This window comes from Diaphorina citri, unplaced genomic scaffold, assembly GCF_000475195.1.
Source record: "Diaphorina citri unplaced genomic scaffold, Diaci psyllid genome assembly version 1.1 scaffold555, whole genome shotgun sequence".
Taxonomy (NCBI): Eukaryota; Metazoa; Arthropoda; class Insecta; order Hemiptera; family Psyllidae; genus Diaphorina; species Diaphorina citri.
In genome coordinates, this window is record NW_007377989.1 from 156,315 (window position 1) to 174,859 (window position 18,545).

An 18,545-nucleotide genomic window follows, 5' to 3' on the forward strand; every position below is an offset into this window, starting at 1 on the left:
AATACCTAATAGAATAATAATGGGCAAATTGCGTGCGAATTAACACTTCTTTCCGGAATATTTTTCACTTCAAACACATTCTTCTTTTCTTCAAACATTTTTCTTGCCGTCCGTCCGTCCGTTTTTCTTTCTTTTTTTTTTCTTCTTGTTCTCCTTCTTTCTCTTTTTCCTCGTCTTCTTTTCCCTGCTCTGTCTCTTTCTTTTCATTTTTTTTTATCCAGCACCCTTGTGTTCATTCTCTCTTCACAATATTTTCATCATCGTTCTTTCCAAAGTTAGTTTTGGAATATCATCCCACACTTCTCTCTACAAACCTTGTGCGCTCTCTATCCAAGTCCAAGTATCCATATCACCTATCAGTTCTTTGAGTTTCGGCCGCTCGTTTCGTACTTTTCTCTTGGAAATATCGTCGTAACTTTGTGTTTGGAATTTATTTTAGTTTTTTCGGTCGAGAATTTTTGTTAATCTTGTGGAGTTTTCCCTGTTTTTGTCTTTGAGAAATTCGCCAACCAATTGGTAAGTTGTTTTTTTATGCGCTCAAATTTATTGAGTTGTACGTACCTATTCATTTATCGAATATGGTTTTTATTTTAAATAATTTATTCATTTATTAGTGCATACTACATATCTAATTCAAGTACCGATTACTTCATCCGAAAAGGATGCCGCGGAAAGCGCGAAAAGAATTCTTAGTCATGAGAGACCTATTTTTCGGCGATTGGTAGATAGGTACTTTTTTCAACTACCAAGATGAATTAGGTAGGTATGTATATCTACCACATACTCGTAATGATGTAGGGAGAGAAAGAAAGTGGCAAGTACCTATAGACTAGGCGACAACGGAGAGAGAATAAAACTTCCCGTAAGATTCTTGGAATAAAATATTTTATACAGGGATAAGGGGGAAGACAATAACGAGAGAGGGAGAGACAGGGAAAAAAGTGTAAGGAAGAGGGAAAGTGAACATTTTAGAGAGGGAGAGACAGGGAGGAAGAAAGACAGCAACAGGGAGAGGGAGAGATAGTAAAGGGAAAAATGTAACCAAGAGGGAAAGTGAACGTTTGAGAGAGGGAGAAAGCGTAAGATAGAGGGAGGAACAGGAAGAAAGTGAGAGGGAGAAAATGATACGGAGAGAAGGAAAGTGTGAGTGAGATAGGAACAGCAGGGCCGGATTAGCCCCCCGCGGGGCCCGGGGCAGTTTCAAAGGCGCGGGGCCCCCAGTTTGGGCTGATCGAACTGCCCTTGTGTTCATTCTCTCTTCACAATATTTTCATCATCGTTCTTTCCAAAGTTACTTTTGGAATATCATCCCACACTTCTCTCTACAAACCTTGTGCGTTCTCTATCCAAGTATCCATATCACCTATCAGTTCTTTGAGTTTCGCCCGCTCGTTTCGTGCTTTTCTCTTGGAAACATCGTCGTAACTTTGTGTTTGGAATTTATTTTAGTCAGTTTTTTCGGTCCGGAATTTTTGGAGAATCTTTTTGGAGTTTTCCCCCTGCTTTTGTCTTTAAGAAATTCGCCAACCAATTTTGGTAAGTTTTTTTTTTTTTTTTTTTTTTTTTAACCGTTCAATAATCAAAGAGAGAAGGAAGACAGGATAGGAGAAAGCCAGCCGTTCCGAGAACGAACCGTCCAGGATATTTGTGTCCAATTTTACGTCAAGAGTGTCATTACTTGAGCCTTAGCAGTACGTTCAATTTATTACCCTATATTTGTCTTAAGAGCAGTCCATTTAATTTATTACCCTATATTTATCTTCCTCAGAGTTAACCAGTTAAGTGATACATCTCAAACAATTCGCTAATCGTTATCTTTCAATTTTGTGGTATCTGATCGTCTGATCCCGAATTTGTTTCATTTTATGAGCTGGGCAGGTTCACATATGAATTGAATGATGATGATGACGCTAATTAGTACATATACCTAATTAAAGTACCGATTACTACAGTATTTCATCCGAAAAGGATGCCGCGGAATTTCTTTCTGGATTTTAGTCATGAGAGCTCTATCTGACCTATTTTTCGGCGATAGGTAGGTAGGTACTTTTTTCAACTACCAAGATGAAGAATTAGGTAGGTATGTATATCTACCACATACTCGTAATGATGTAGGGAGAGAAAGAAAGTGGTAAGTACCTATAGGCTAGGCGACAACGGAGAGAGAATAAAACTTCCCGTAAGATTCTTGGAATAAAATATTTTGTACAGGGATAAGGGGGAAGACAATAACGAGAGAGGGAGAGACAGGGAAAAAGTGTAACGGAGAGGGAAAGTGAACATTTTAGAGAGGGAGAGACAGGGAGAAAGTGTAAGGGAGGAAGAAAGGCAGCAACAGGGAGAGGGAGGGAGAGATAGTAAAGGGAAAAATGTAACCAAGAGGGAAAGTGAACGTTTTAGAGAGGGAGAGGCAGGGAGAAAGGGTAAGATGGAGGAACAGGAAGAAAGTGAGAGGGAGAAAATGATACGGAGAGAAGGAAAGTGTGAGTGAGATAGGAACAGGATAGGAAATAACAGTGGTAGGTACATATGTCCAGACAAAACCTATTTAATGTTTTCGACGGCACCATTACAGTGGCGTAGGTGTTGATGATTCGAACTTCTAAAGGAAGTGGCCGAGATAGGAAAAGGGGGAGGCAGGAACGAAGGGGAAAAAAACCTATAAAAAAGCTCGAGAATTGTGTCTATCCGTAATGAAATTATTGCGTGTTGTAGGTAATAGGAAGTTGTGGACCCATAGTTACACCCGAAATCTATATATATATAAAAAAAGTCGTTAGTCAGTAGATAGGTACCTACATAATTATCTAGGGTGTTCTATAGAATCTAGAGGACTCACATCCTTAGGGGAGAAAAGGAAATGATTTTTACTTTCCTTATTTTTCATGTTTTTTTATCATGGCTAAAGCTGGGGACAATTGTAATGTATCGTGACAGTCGTACGAAGATCATCATCGTTTTTTAAAATATTCACAAATTGAAATTTGAGTAGGGCGTATTTTTTTTAAATTTTTAGGCAAAGAGTTGGGTATTATAACCTGGTAGGTACCTATCTGTTTATTGTTCTTCAAAGAAAGTACCCAACTACTTATAGGTATGTAGGTTTTACGTAGGTACCTTATTTAGATATTGTATGTATACATATAGGATATAGGTAGGTATTAGGAACATGATAATCATGTACCTATATGTATTATTGTATTTACTAATAAGTACAAGTAGAGATATACCCACTATCAAATAATTCGGTTACTACGTTTTGGTTTACAAAACTCACCGGACCGTATCATATTTTCATCTCGGAGGTAAAACATCTGACGAGCAGGAACCACGAACCAAGGCCTCTGGGTTAAGAGAACGCTACAAGTCCTGCTTATATCCTGGGCCATGCTATGAACTTTGGAGTTAACCCTCTTTGATCCCCTTGGCCTTGTTTATGTACATGAGAAGATAACCCTATTTGTAGAGTGTAGAGTAATGTACCTATGTACCTACCTATAGAGAAACATTTTTTTTTTTTTTTTTAATAATCAAAAAATATTCATGATGACGCCAGTCAGAACTTGAGATCAGAGCGGCAACACCCAAAACTCTGAATGGCAAAACCAGCCAATCTATGTAATTGCAGCCCTTTCGTTACACCTGGGAAAGAACATTGATGCCCTTTGGAAAAGTGTTTTGATTGATAGAGAGGACTGTAACTGCTTAGGTCTTATTGTCCCGAAAAAGAAGGACAGGTAGGTATAGGAATTATAGGATAGGAGAGAGTCATCCGTCCCAAGAACGAACCTTACCTATCTGTTGAGGACAAAATTCGCTCCGGTCGGGAACTGAACTTTTAAAGGTAATAACTCCTTATTCCAAACTTTTTTTTAAACGTTATTTACAGAGGGAAACTATAACAATCAGAGTCCTTGTCCCTCCAAACTTCTTATTCTCAAGTAAATTCCCAAGTAATTTAGGACTTTCAGGTCCATTATTTTATGGTGAGCCATTTATTATGAGAGTACATACACCAAACTGACCCAATATAAGAATCGAGAGAGTCTGTAGAGTAATGTACCTTGTACCTACCTATAGAGAAACATTTTTTTTTTCATTATCAACATAATCTTTTCATAATCAACATAATCTTTTCATAATCAACATAAAATTTTCATAATCAACAAAATATTCATCGCCAGCCTAGTTAGCTTGGTTGGTAGCGCATCTGTCATGTAAGCACTGAGCCACGGGTTCGATTCCCGCCCGGGGCGGATTTTATCCTGAACGGATAATGTTCGTCCTCGGAACGGCTGGCTTTCTCCTATTCTGTCTCCCTTCTTCTATTGTGTGGTTGATTTCTCAAATAAACGATAAAATTCTATGCCTCAGCTGGGATCAAACCCGAGCCCGCCTGTTTACCAGGCGAGCGTCTTAAGCACTACACCACCTAGGTAGATGAAGTATTAATAATTATTATATGTTAAGGCAATCTCTTCCTGATCCCTTGTATGCCGCGTTCCTTTTTGTTTATGACTATTGCACTGCAGGTAGGTGAAGTAGGAAGGTACAGAATTCTTAAGGAGGAAGACCAAAGAGGTTAACGTAGAAATATTTTTCATAATTGACTCCACGTGGAGTTAGGTGTATCAGAAACAAAATAACCAAGGGAGCTGCTGGGGCTATAGGCTCATTCAAATTAACTTGAAACAAAAACCGAGGCTTTACTTTATGTGAGCTAAATAGCTGGTGCCTATAATACCTAGAAAGAGAGCTGTTAAGGCTAAGGTCTACTAAAATATACCTACTTGAAAAAATTCCCTATGTAAGAGTTGTTTTGATGATAGAGGAAACTGTAACTACTAAGGTCTTATCGTCCCGAAATCGAAGAAAGAAGGAAGACAAGATAGGAGAAAGCCAGCCGTTCCGGGAACGAACATTATTCGTTCAAGATAAAATCCGCCCCGGGCGAGAATCAAACCCGCGGCCTGGCGCCCCACGGAGCGGAGCTATAGATATTTTTCTAGTTTATTTTCTTAGATCATGCCCAAACAAATCAAGACCCCACTTGTACAATCAGAACAGGATAGGAAATAACAGTGGTAGGTATGTCCAGACAAAACTTATTTAATGGTTTCGACGGCACCATTACAGTGGCGTTGGTGTTGATAGTTCGAACTCGTAAAGTAAGTGGCGGAGATAGGAAAAGGGGGAAGAGGAACGAAGGGAAAAACCTTTAAAAAATTCTGTAGTAATAGAAAGTAATGAAAAATAACAACAAGAACTGTGTCTATCCCTAATGAAATTATAGCGTGTTGTAGGTAATTATGTAGGTACATCCGAAAAAAAAAAAAAAAAAAAAAAACGTTGTTGTTACACCTGAGAAAGAACATTGATGCCGTTTGGAAAAAGTGTTTTGATTGATAGAGGGGACTGTAACTGCTTAGGTCTTATTGTCCCGAAAAAGAAGGACAGGTAGGTATAGGAATTATAGGATAGGAGAGAGCCATCCGTTCCAAGAACGAACCTTATCTGTTGAGGACAAAATTCGCTCCGGTCGGGAACTGAACTTTTAAAGGTAATAACTCCTTATTCCAAACTTTTTTTTTGACGTTATTTACAGAGGGAAACTATAACAATCAGAGTCCTTGTCCCTCCAAACTTCTTATTGTCAAATAAATTTTCATAGCTATTAATTTAGGACTTTCAGGTCCATTATTTTATGGTGAGCCATTTATTATGAGAGTACATACACCAAACTGACCCAATATAAGAATCGAGTCACATTCTTAGGGGAGAAAAGAAAAGGAAATGAAAATTAAGCCTTCAACTTTACGTTTTTACGAAGGCTAAAGCTACATTTTGCTCGCGAAAATTAGGTGATGGCTCTGCTCCAGTCAGTGGTCAAAACGCTCACCTGGTAACCAGGAGGGCGTGGGTTCAATACCAACCGAGGCACGGAATTTTGTCCTCAATATGAGAATTTGACCACAATAATACAAACTTACAAATCTAGTATTAGTCTCACATGCACAAGAAAATAGAGGCTCAGTAGGCAGGTAGGTAGAAACGAATTTTAAAATATTCACCAATTGAAATTTGAGTAGGGCGTATTTTTTTAAAAAAATTTAGGCAAAGAGTTTATTGTTCTTCAAAGAAAGTATCCAACTACTTATAGGTATGTAGGTTATAAGTTCCTCTGTTATTTAGATATTGTATTTATCTAGGTAGGCATCAGGTACATAATAATTATGTAGGTACCCTATGTATTTAGTATTTACTAGTAAGTACAAGTACCTACTATTAAATAATTCGGTTACTACGTTTTGGTTTACAAAACTCACCGGACCGTATCATATTTTCATCTGGGAGGTAAAACATCTGACGAGCAGGAACCACGAACCAAGGCCTCTGGGTTAAGAGAACGCAGAGAACGCTACAATTCCTGCTTATATCCTGGGCCATACTATGAACTTTGGAGTTCACCCTCTTTGATCCCCTTGGCCTTGTTTATGTACATGAGAAGATAACCCTATTTGTAGAGTGTAGAGTCTGTCAAAAATCTACCGGATGCGGGAGTGAAAGTGTCGAAGCCATAATCTAGGTCAGCCCAGCTAAATAAGGAATCATAAACTCTGTGCAGCAAATACTCTATGCATTATGTACTATGGGTCTATGGCTTTGAATATTATGACGAAGACTCTGAATCTATGGCAGAGATGATGTCATTTGAAGGCTAGCCTGTAGGTATGGAGTCAGTGCCTCTCAAATCAATGGAAGTCCAGCTCTGATGCTTTGGCTTTGGACTAGATTGATAAAGGCGAAAAACTTAGGCCAACCACTCATTATCAGATAGACTTGACAGGTACAACTGATAAGGTCCGCCTGTCAGGTCTACCTGATAGTGTGTGTGGTATTAGGTAGACCTAAAATCTCCCACAGACATACGAACGAGTAAACCACAGTTTGAGAATAGACCCTCCAAGTGTCTTAAGTACTCTGCAATTATATTAGGCATACAACACCACAGAAGGTCTTCAATCTTCATACGACACGAGAACTTGTTTGTTTGACAGGGGTATAACGTAACTAGTAACTATACATAGGTAAGTGCTAAGGTTTGAGGTTTTTAGTGATGGGGATTTTACCCTTCGTTCGGCGGCAAGCTACCCGCCCACATTAACCTCATCCAGCCTGAATAGGGCCGGGAATAGCCAGCACCCATTCAGATACCAACCACGGGCAACTACCTCGTATTCCACGCAACAGAGCCGAAGAAAATAGATTCTGCCGGGAATTGAAGCTGGAACCTCCGGTGTGCAAATCTATTTTTGATACCAACTAACGGATCTTAAAAGGTCGGTCTCTCACGTTGTGGCTGACGGACAGATCAAGGTCTGCCACACCACCGTGCACCGGAAAATGTGTAGCGGAAAAAGCTTCTGACTTCAGTCTTCAGCCCGTCTGAGAAACCTATTAGAAGTCGGAAGCATCTTCCACTACACACTTTCCGGCGCGGCGGTCTGACAGACTTGGGTCGAAGTCGTAACAGATCTAGGCATCCAGGTTTGGCCAACAGTCGGAGTGTGAGTGTTGGCCCAACATCAACGATCCGTCAGGAACTGGGTAGATTCGTAGTAGCTTAACCCATCCTTTAGGGCTGTTCACCCCCCACACCCAAGCCTCGGCGTGGACTTTTTGTGTATGGACTGTATGGAGTTAAGCCCGTCAGGAACTTAATAGATAATGTAATATAGCCAATGGCCAGTGGTTGAACACTTTCATAATGAATACCTATTGTGTGGTTATTTTTGTTGTTGATGGTATTTTGGATTCGCGCCGTGATTCCAAACAAGATGATGACTTCATTCCCGGAGTCACATCGAGATTTTGGAGGTCAAAGCAAGACGGTGAATTTCAATAAGAGAATAATATAAAAATTCAATAAGAAAAAAAAAATAATAGTAAAATATGAAAATTCAATAGGGGAAGATACGAAAATTCAGTAAGATTTTTTTTTTTTTACAAAATTCAATAAGCGCTTATTTGAAAAAAAAAAAAAAAAAAAATCTTTACGAGAAAAAAATAATAATTCAATTGAAAAAAAGGGGGGACATGAACACCTTAAAAATTGAATGTTTTACCTCTGATTCTCTATTAAATGTTTCGAATCGATTGTGGAATGCTAGAATGAAAATTTCAAGGCTCACCTGTATTTCATTGAATTGTTGTTTTTGTTGTTTAACTGTAGACCTACGGTCTAGTCTAGTCAGTACAGTGGTCATGACACTATGAAAGACTGCTAATCATTATTTTTATTTAATAAATGCCAACTGGGAAGTATTGTGTCCCTTTGAGCAGCCTATTAACAAAAGTATCATGGCTACCTACTGAGGGGCTGGATGAATAGAATATACCTTGTTTATAGGACTGAAAAGTCCCTTTACCGATGAAAGCACAGAGATCCGCGAAACGCAATGTTCAAGCTTTAAAATTGCGGGTTTGATGCCCGCCCGGGGCGGAATTTATCCTCAGATAACTTTCGTTCTCGGAATGGCTGGCTTTCTCCTTACACTGATGTCATCCTTTTCTCTTTGATTTCGGGATGTTTTAAGACCTCCGCGTTGTTACAGTTCCCTCTATCAAACCTCTTTAAAAATGCTTTAGAACTAGGTAGGACGCATCTTTTTTTTTTTAATCTGTCAAAAAATCTTGGCATAACATGAGATGTGTGTCACAACCGTCAGGTGTGTTGAAGTAATTAGCAATGTGGTGATAAAAGTTCTCAGTTCAGTCTAACTAAAACCTTAATGACATTATCATGAGCTGTCAGAGTGGCTGTGATTGACGAATTATTAATACTTACCTACTCTTATTAGGTTAATCATTAATCATATGTTTGTGTACCTACCTATCTATACTTACATACTTCAACATACCTAGTTTGGTTTCGTAATCTAATTTGGTAAAAAAAAGGTTGGTAACATGGTACCTAAGTATCTAGATATGAGTAGGTACCTAGGTAATTGCACTAAAAAAAGAGGGTTTGGACCCAGGGAAACTGTAAAGTATTTGTTAGTACCTATACTTATGTGGCTTATATTCGTATTATGTAGGTAGCTATCTCCAGAGAATTTTTCCCGTGATAAAACGCACTGAGTTGAGAGTTATATTTATAGTCCGCGTGTTATTGTATATTTGCATGGTGGTGAGTCATGAGTTGTGCGAATCTGTTGAGTCATTGATAAGAGTGGCGGAGCACCCAGAGTTTGGCTCGATAAGAGTGAGTGAGTTGAATCTGGCCACAACCAGAGTACGATAAAACCAATCTTCGTGATAGAAAAATTACTCTAAAATGTAGACTAGGCTGGTCAGCCTAGTTAGCTTGGTTGGTAGCGCGTCTGGCTTGTGAGCGCCAGGCCGCGGATTCGATTCCCGCCCGGGCCGAATTTTATCCTGAACGGATAATGTTCGTTCTCGGAACGGTTGGTTTTTTCCTACCCGTCTTCCTCCTCCCTTCGATTTCTGGACGATAAGACTTTTAGCAGTTACAGTTCCCTCTATCAAACCTCTTTAAAAAATCCTCTTCCTTTTTAATCCGTCCTTCCTTTATTATTACAATAGTAATAAAAAAAAGGTATAAGGGACGGGATATTGTATTCGCTTAGGTGTCGTCTGTCTGTGTGTCTGTCTGTCCACATAGAAGGACTTATCCAAAACTGGTCGACCTATATATCAAATTAAAGGTCTTTTTACCTGGAACACGAAAGTGGTGGTGCAAATTTTGTCCAGAAAACCAAAAAGCTTTTTCACATTTTCTTACACAAATGAGCTCTGATCCTGAAATTTGTCGCGACGACCTATGAAGTATGAACTTAAAGCGAGAAAGTTTTAGATAACACTTCAGTTGATAATTTAAGACCGGTTTTAGCGTCACCTATGTTAAGTTACGCCGAGCAAGGCCAATAAATGAATGGGTGACTTAACTTAAAGGAATAAAGGGAGAACGGACTGTAGTCTTGATTTTAAATCATTACATGCAAGTAAAATCAAATCAATCAATCAATCAATAATAATAATAATAATAAAGTGAATATTAAACAAATTGGATAGGCACAGAGGTAGGTACTGATTTTCTTTAACTACGATCGAATAAACTACGGGCTAAAAAAATTCCCGGAGGGACGGGCCCAGCTTGTTCTCCTCTTCCTCTTCTTCCCTTCCTCCTTATACTCCTCCTACTCAGCAAAAAAAAATAATAATAATAATAATAATTGAAAAAAAAGAAAAGAAAAAAAGAAATAGATAAACGGGAACCCTTATGCCAGAAATGAACATAATAGTTTTGGCAACCATCAACAATTCAGCATCATAATAATACTTTCTTGCGTATTCATTGACATTACTCAAGTGTTGACCGGATCAGACATTAAGCAAACTCCCAACCCGTCATACATCACTCAACACAACTCGAAAAACTCTCAACAATCTTAACACTCAAATGGGCGCACGTCCGCTTTGGGGCGCTTTGAAAAAAAAAAAAAAAAAAAGTGATTGAGGGGCTAAGAGAAGGACGGCAGGAGAAGAGAAAGCCAGCCGTTCTGAGAACGATCCTTATCCGTTAAGGTTAAAGTTCGCTCCGGGCGGGAATCCACGACCTACCGCTTACAAGGCAGGCGCCCTACCCTCCAAGCGATCTAGAGCTAGACCTAATTACCAATAATGGTAAAGGGCTAATTTTTCTGATAACAATAGATGCATATAGGTACCTATGTAGGTATTACCTATGTGTATTAAATCTATATGCAAGTATGTGAGACCTAAAATTCATCAGGACTTGTTTACAGTGCATTCATAAGTACAAATAGTACATACATAAACGAAATCGCTAAGAGAAGGACGGCAGGAGAAGAGAAAGCCAGCCGTTCTGAGAACGAACCTTATCCGTTAAGGTTAAAGTTCGCTCCGGGCGGGAATCCACGACCTAGCGCTTACAAGATAGGCGCGCTACCCTCCAAGCGATCTAGGGTTAGACCTAATTACCAATAATGGTAAAGGGCTAATTTTCTGATAACAATAGATGCATATAGGTACCTATGTAGGTATTACCTATGTATATTAAATCTATATGCAAGTATGTGAGACCTAAAATTCATCAGGACTTGTTTACAGTGCATTCATAAGTACAAATAGTACATACATAATTATGTATATCGCATATGCGATGCAAATATTGCAAATTCTCCATTTGAAAATCCCCAGCAGTCTTGCTTATCGAGTTCGATTTATCAGAAATATCCCGAACGTGATGTATTAAGGGTTATTATTGTTTTTTCTATATTTTCTAGTGACGTGATTGAGTGATAGATTAATCCAGAATTCTTTTCTATTGACTGCATTAGTTGACAAATCAACGCGTACCTAGATTTCCAGAAAAAATCGCTTATATCTGATCGGACTTTCTATTAATTTCTAGTTTTTTTTTCTGAAAATAAAATATTTAATAGTTTTTTCTTAGTATTATCTAAGAAATCCTATAATCTTCGGGGTAAAAGGTACCCACAGTGAAGGTTACTGTAGCTACATATAACTTAAAAGGATCAAAAAGAATAGTGATACTCGTACGTGATAATTTACAGGTTCCTATACCTAAGCACCTATTGTTTACGTGTTAGTTTATAATCTGTTATACCTACCTACTTTGTTGGATATCTATCTGGGAAAATCATGAGCACAAATGTGCAAAATTGTAAGTACATAGGTATTCCTAATCCATTGTAATTCCTATACAGGACAGAAAAAACTGTTTGTAAAAGGTACTGAAAAGGGGCTTATACCTGCCACTCACGCTCAGACTAGTTAAGTTGTCTCAGACGGTCTGACAGTCAGATCGGAAGAGCGTTTTCCGCCACTCAAAATCCGACTATCGGTCAGATGGTCTGACGAGCGTTAATGGCGGTCTGACGAGCGTTAATGGCGGTCAAAGTCGTGTGGATTGGAAGATTGGAACACATCTCATGCCTTCAGGCACACTCCATTTGTCAAACTTTTAGGTTTACCTTGCCCTTGGGATCAATTTAATTTGAAGAAACACTGAGCCAGCCTAGTTTGCTTGGTTGGTAGCACGTTTGCCTTGTAACCGCCAGGTCGCGGGTTGGATTCCCGCCCGGGGCGGATTTTATCCCGGACCGATAAAATTCGTTCTCGAAACGACTGGCTTTCTCCTATTTTGTCTTCCTTCGCCCTTCGATTTCGGGACGATTTGACCTTAGCAGGTTACAGTTCCTTCTAACTTTTAAAAAAAGCCACTGATTTTCTGAATTTCTCTGTTTCAGATCGAGCCAACATGTCTCACACAGTGACAGTCACTCGTACCACAACCTCCACCACTACCAGTGCCATCATCCTCAATACAGGATACCTGAAGACATTGCCTGGACTACTCAAATTGGCCCAAGTGGTAAGTAACACAGCCAAGCCCATGTAGTAAGTGAAATAGCCAAGCCCATAGCCCCAGTGGTAAGGGAAATAGCCAATCCGTCGATCCACATTCCCAACAGCCTGCCTTGTAAGCGCTAGGTCGTGGGTTCGATTCCCGCCCGGGGCGGATTTTATCCTAAACGCAGGTAAGGTTCGTTCTCGGAACGGCTGGCTTTCTCCTATCCTGTCTTCCTTATCTTTTCAATTTCGGGACGATAAGAGAGCTCCGATATTACAATTAATATAGGCAAGGTTCGTTCTCGGAACGGCTAAAATTAGGGGGACAGGACAGCAGGAAGCCAGTCGTTCCAAGAACGAACCTTATTTGTTTAGGATAAAGTTCACTCCGCCAAGAATGTAAACCGCAAACAAGAAACAAGAGCTTATTAGGCAGAGGTACTTCCCAGCTAACTAGGCTTTGACCTTTAACTAAGTCGTTTGCCAAAACGATTCTATTGGCAAGTAGTACCTATTGGCAATTTGGCACTCTTATGGCAGTGGCACTCTTAAACGATATCGGAGGTTTGTCGGTATCCTTAGTTCATGAGACCCCCTACAACGGATGCACATTCCAAGGAGGAAGAATATTAATTGTCTATTCAACTTATACGAGTATCTATTAATTAATTTTATATGTAGAGTTTTATCTACTAATTGTCATTGTAGATGCGCAGCAGTTTGCACAGTTATTGAATGTATCGAAATCAGTAGGTAGGCCACTTGAATGACAATACGCATACCAAATCAACACAATAGTAATATGGATTCGGATAAAAACATTGAGTGATTTGATGAGTCATTTTTCAGGAGTACACGGTAGTGCACCACGCCAAGGTAATAGTGATGTACAGGGTAGGATATAAGAAGAAGAGTTTTTTTTCCAAGATGTTTGACAGAGGGAACTGTAAGTGCTAAGGTCTTGTCGTCCCGAAATCAAAGAGTGAAGAAAGACAAGATAGGAGAAAGCCAGCCGTTAAGAGAAGCTTATCCGTTCGGTATAAAATCCGCCCTCGGCGGGAATCGAACTCGCAACCTAGCGTTTACAAAGCAGACGAGCTACCTTCCAAGCCAACTAGCCTGACACCTGGAAATTGATCACCCTGTATATGACTTTAAGACTAGCAGGTGACCTCAGTAAAGTGAGCAATGGCTGATGAGATGCCATAGGAATTTCTTTGACTATTTAAGGTTTGGTGTAGTGCCTTATCACCATTCAAATATCAGTCATTCAAATATCACAGCTAGGTTTACGACTTGAGTTGAAGAGGTTTGATAGAGGGAGCTGTAACTGCTACGGTCTTATCGTCCCGAAATCAATAGAAGGAAGACAGGGTAGGAGAAAACCAGTCGTTCCGAGAACGGACCATATCCGTTCAGGATAAAATCCGCCCCGGGCGGAAATCGGACCCGCGATCCAGCGCTTACAAGTTACAAGGCAGACGCGCTACCAACCCACCAAGCTAACTGGCTAAAGCTGTCTTTATGGGCGTTGGAAAACAGCTCGAAACTCGACATCTCTATTATGCTCTGAAAGCTCTCTGACCTTTTATAAAGTTCAACGCCCCATAGTGAGTCTTTACAACAAGGTGCACGCTAGAAAATTTGGCCCCGGCTAAATGAGTATTTCAAAAATTGAGGGGCGCGCAGCAAGAAGGTCAAAAGTCGACTTTTGCCCTTTTTGCGTATACAGGCTTACTCGACGCGGAATTTTGTTCTCTACACAGCAGAGAAAAAAATATCTCGATATCTCGATTTTTTACGAAGTTTAGTAGGAAAAACTTTAAATGCGATTTCCCGAAAACGCGATTTTGCTACATTTGCCCTTCTTGCTGCGCGCCCCTCAATTGTGACCATGACTAACACCAACTTGATTTTATAAGGACTTTTACACTACCCTATATTTATAAGAATTTTTTTATGTTTTTCTATGTATTTGTGACCATGACTAACACCAACTTGATTTTATAAGGACTTTTACACTACCCTATATTTATAAGAATTTTTTTATGTTTTTCTATGTACCTTTTAATGTGTGTGAGTGTGTGCTGCCTCTGTTGTACTAATTCTATTTATGTAGGTATTTACTTATGGGCTGTAGGAGCATCACATTTACTAAGGCTAATAGAGAATATAGAGATACCACCTTGCAGTCAGTCTAGTTTGCTTGGAAGCCCGCCTTGTAAGCGCCAGGTCGCGGGATCGATTCTCGTCCGGGGCAAACTTTATCCTAAATAGATTAGGTTCGTTCTGGGAACGGCTGACTTTCTATCCTGTCCTCCTCTCTTCGATTTTTCGGGACGATAAAACTTCGGTACCATAGGGAGCTGGTGTATTCAATGTGCTAATTTCGCTGGCCTTTTAAACTTTTTTTATTAGGAGCTCTCTTTATGCTTCTATTTTTCTGCTTTCCAGTTTCTAGCATAGTTTCAAATGGTCAACAACCTCCTTTGGTTGTCTTCAGTCAGATTTAAAAACAAATCCCCTTGACCGTTGTTTTAAATATCCTAGGAATCCTGAAACAAAATTTGAGTTGCTTAAAATCCCGAAAAAAAAGCTTGTGAAACGAAACAAATGAAATTATATTAACACCTATTGGTAACAGAATTTTAAAAAAATCGTACAAAACTTGATAAGTGCCTTTCTTTTACTTACCTCTGACCAAAAATTTGCTTTTGAAATTCAAAGCAAGAAGCTTCTTTTAGATAGCTTTCACATAGCGAGGTACCTTACCTTTTTTAATAGCTTTACTTTTATTTTGAGCTCAGTTTATTTTTTTATTTATTATTATTATTTATTTATTTTATTTTTTATTTTTTTTTTTAATTTTTTCAAGATTCATCATCTAATTTAAATGGGTGTTAGGGGGAAAGTCGCGTGAAAACACTTTTTCATTTCACTTTTAATGAAAGTAGGGTCAGGCACCTACCAACATAGCTTATTTTTTCAGAATAAAATAAAAGAGCTATAAACAAGTTGAAAGTACAGGAGAGATTTTTTTGCCTGGTTTTTACTCAAACATTTTTATTTTTTATCTGCACATCAACAAAGAAAGTAAAATTTAGGACAACGTATACATAGACATAAGAAATGTAGAAAAAATGGGGCCACTTCGTCACGCTATGTGCCCACACTCTAGCCTGGCCCAATAAATTGTGCAACGAAACGAGGAGCATGGAGAGAGAATGGAAGGGTGACATTAGTGTCACCGAATTTTGAACGAGAAATTGGGCAAACATACATACTTGTTCTCCTCCCCATTCCCTTCCTCCGGTGGAGTTAATTTTGGAATAAAATTCTGGTCTGAAATTGAAATTATAAAAGGAGTGGAGGAGGAAGAGGTACTGATGAAGAAAAAGAAGAGAAGGAGGAGCGGAGGAGGAGGAGGAGAAGACGAAGAAGAAGAAGAAGAAGAAGAAGAAGAAGAAGAAGAAGAAGAAGAAGAAGAAGAAGAGGGAAAAAAAAACACTCATACTCTAATATATTTTTACATGTTTGGCTGAGCTGAGATAAAAAAAAAGTAAAAATATGAGAGAGTATTTATGATTTTCATTTCATTTGAGTTTATTTTGTTGTATGTACGAGATTGTCCATGTTAAGTTGGTCAGGGCCAAGCATGGGTTGTGTTTATCACCGATTATATTTTCATTATAGTTGATGAAAAGTGATAGAGAACGCATGTAAAAATTTCATATTTAATATGCTTAACTAGCTGTTGTTGTTATGAAGGACGTGGGACCATCTGGGGTGGCATCATTTGCTTTAGTTACTATTTTGGGGTGCACTCACTCTCGTGGGGAATTTTGAAGAGCTGGTTGAAAATTTTAGACAGAACCAAGACAATACATATTTGTAGATAGGACCAAGTTTACTACAGCACTTCGTATGTACATTTTTTTCATCAGAGGAAATGTTAAGCTGGTAACGCCTACATGAATAACATGTATTATTATAATCATGGTCCCCCTTTCATTCCGATGGGCCTCAAGATTTCGCAAAAAAAAAAGTAGAGACTGCCCTAGGAAATAATTTATTGTTTCGCCCCTCGTTTGTAATATTTATTTTGACACAAATTTTGTGTGCATTAGTAAATTTATTTATTATTCATTGACTAATGAAATATCTAATGAAGATTGAAGAGTGTTTGTTAAATAAATATTATTTTCAATAGGAGAAAATGATTGAATTTGTGAAAAAATAAAAATAAAGCAAATTGTTATCATTTTCTCCTATTGATTTAAGTTGTTTTACCAAGTGTTGTGTATCTTCTTAAAAGTTACCCAACTTGTTGATAAATACTATACCTACCTATACCTTCCTATTTGTTTTCTTCCAGATTATCGGAGCCGTCATCCTGTTCATTTACATCTACAATCTGGACAACACCCGATATTGACTGCATTAGTTGACGACTCAACGCGTACCTACCTAGATTTCCAGAAAAAAATCGCTTATATCTGATCGGACTTTCCATTAATTTCTAGTTTTTTTTTCTTCTGAAAATAAAATATTTATAAAATAGTTTTTTATTGATATTATCTAAGAAATCCTATAATCTTCGGGGTAAAAGGTATACCCACAGTGGAGGTTAATGTAGCTACCTATAACTTAAAAGGATCAAAAAGAATAGTGATACTCGTACGTTCCTATACCTAAGCACCTATTGTTTACGTGTTAGTTTATAATCTGTTATACCTACCTACTTTGTTGGATACCTATCTGGGAAAATCATGAGCACAAATGTGCAAAATTGTAAGTACATAGGTATTCCTAATCCATTGTAATTCCTATACAGGACAGAAAAAACTGTTTGTAAAAGGTACTGAAAAGGGGTTTATACCTGCCACTCACGCTGTTGGTGAATGGCGGTCATTAGAAAGTCGAGTGGATTGGAAGATTGGAACACATCTCATGCCTTCAGGCACACTCCATTTGTCAAACTTTTAGGTTTACCTTGCCCTTGGGATCAATTTAATTTGAAGAAACACTGAGCCAGCCTAGTTTGCTTGGTTGGTAGCACGTTTGCCTTGTAACCGCCAGGTCGCGGGTTGGATTCCCGCCCGGGGCGGATTTTATCCCGGACCGATAAAATTCGTTCTCGAAACGACTGGCTTTCTCCTATTTTGTCTTCCTTCGCCCTTCGATTTCGGGACGATTTGACCTTAGCAGGTTACAGTTCCTTCTAACTTTCTCCTTACTAATCCATTATCTTATTCATGACCGGGGCCACAGTCGGAGATGGAGTTTAAAGTAAAGGCAAGGAATGAGCTACTCTGGGTAAACAAATCTTATGAACGCCGTGTTACTGTCTGAGTATGCAATGTGCAAAGCATGTAAGATGTCCATTATCTTATTCATGACCGGGGCCACAGTCGGAGATAGAGTTTAAAAAAAAGGCAAGGAATGAGCTACTCTGGGTAAACAAATCTTATGAACGCCGTGTTACTGTCTGAGTATGCAATGTGCAAAGCATGTGTGATTATTTGGTGGAGATGTCTCTTTTCCTGAAGTATATAGACCACCACATGTTAGTGGAGATGCATTTTTACGATTTGCTAAACACCAAATTCTTTTTATGCAATGCTGGGACAGATGGTCCAAAAATACTCTTTCTTTCTTAAGGCATTCTTATTTGATTTTTTTTTTTAATTAGGTACGTTTTACGAGTAATAAAAAAATATCATTTTATTGTTATTATTCTTGCGTTTTTCAGGAATTCATCTACCATGGAGGAGCATTCATATTCTACATCATTGCGTCCACTATTCTTCTGTTAGAAGTGAGCAACGATAAGTACAACTCCCACTATGAGAAACCTTTCTACGTTATCTCCGTAAGTATAGCTAAACAATACTGTTTTTTTTTATAATTATATAGATGTTCTATGTATTTTGAAAAAATATGAACTTGAATGAGTGATTTTTAAATAATAGACATCTGAGACCTATTTTCTTTTTTATTTTCAAGGTACCTGGGGGACTTTAAACAGGGAGTATACCAGCCTGAATTTCCCTTGCTAAAGAAATAGCAAAGGTTGAGTGCAACCGAAGGGTGTATACTCTTGTAGCCAAAACCAAATGTCAGCT

At 38.7% G+C, this 18,545-nt stretch overlaps 1 protein-coding gene across 1 annotated transcript; it reads left to right on the plus strand.

The window, feature by feature from the left end:
* The first annotated feature begins 11,229 nt into the window (after positions 1–11,229).
* LOC103510065 (CKLF-like MARVEL transmembrane domain-containing protein 8) lies at positions 11,230–18,328 on the plus strand. The gene is made up of 4 exons (XM_008474701.3): positions 11,230–11,731; positions 12,318–12,442; positions 16,796–16,852; positions 18,113–18,328. The coding sequence occupies exons 1-4, from the start codon at positions 11,710–11,712 to the stop codon at positions 18,326–18,328; spliced, it is 420 nt and encodes a 139-aa protein (XP_008472923.2). The 5' UTR covers positions 11,230–11,709.
* Positions 18,329–18,545: the final 217 nt, after the last annotated feature.

What these genes read in the sequence shown, in the direction of transcription:
- LOC103510065 (XM_008474701.3), top strand. Translation starts at nt 11,710, where the DNA reads ATGAGCACAAATGTGCAAAATT. An exon ending in GAGCACAAATGTGCAAAATT is followed by an intron (nt 11,732 to 12,317) that starts GTAAGTACATAG and finishes TCTCTGTTTCAG; the next exon opens with ATCGAGCCAACATGTCTCAC. An exon ending in TACTCAAATTGGCCCAAGTG is followed by an intron (nt 12,443 to 16,795) that starts GTAAGTAACACA and finishes GTTTTCTTCCAG; the next exon opens with ATTATCGGAGCCGTCATCCT.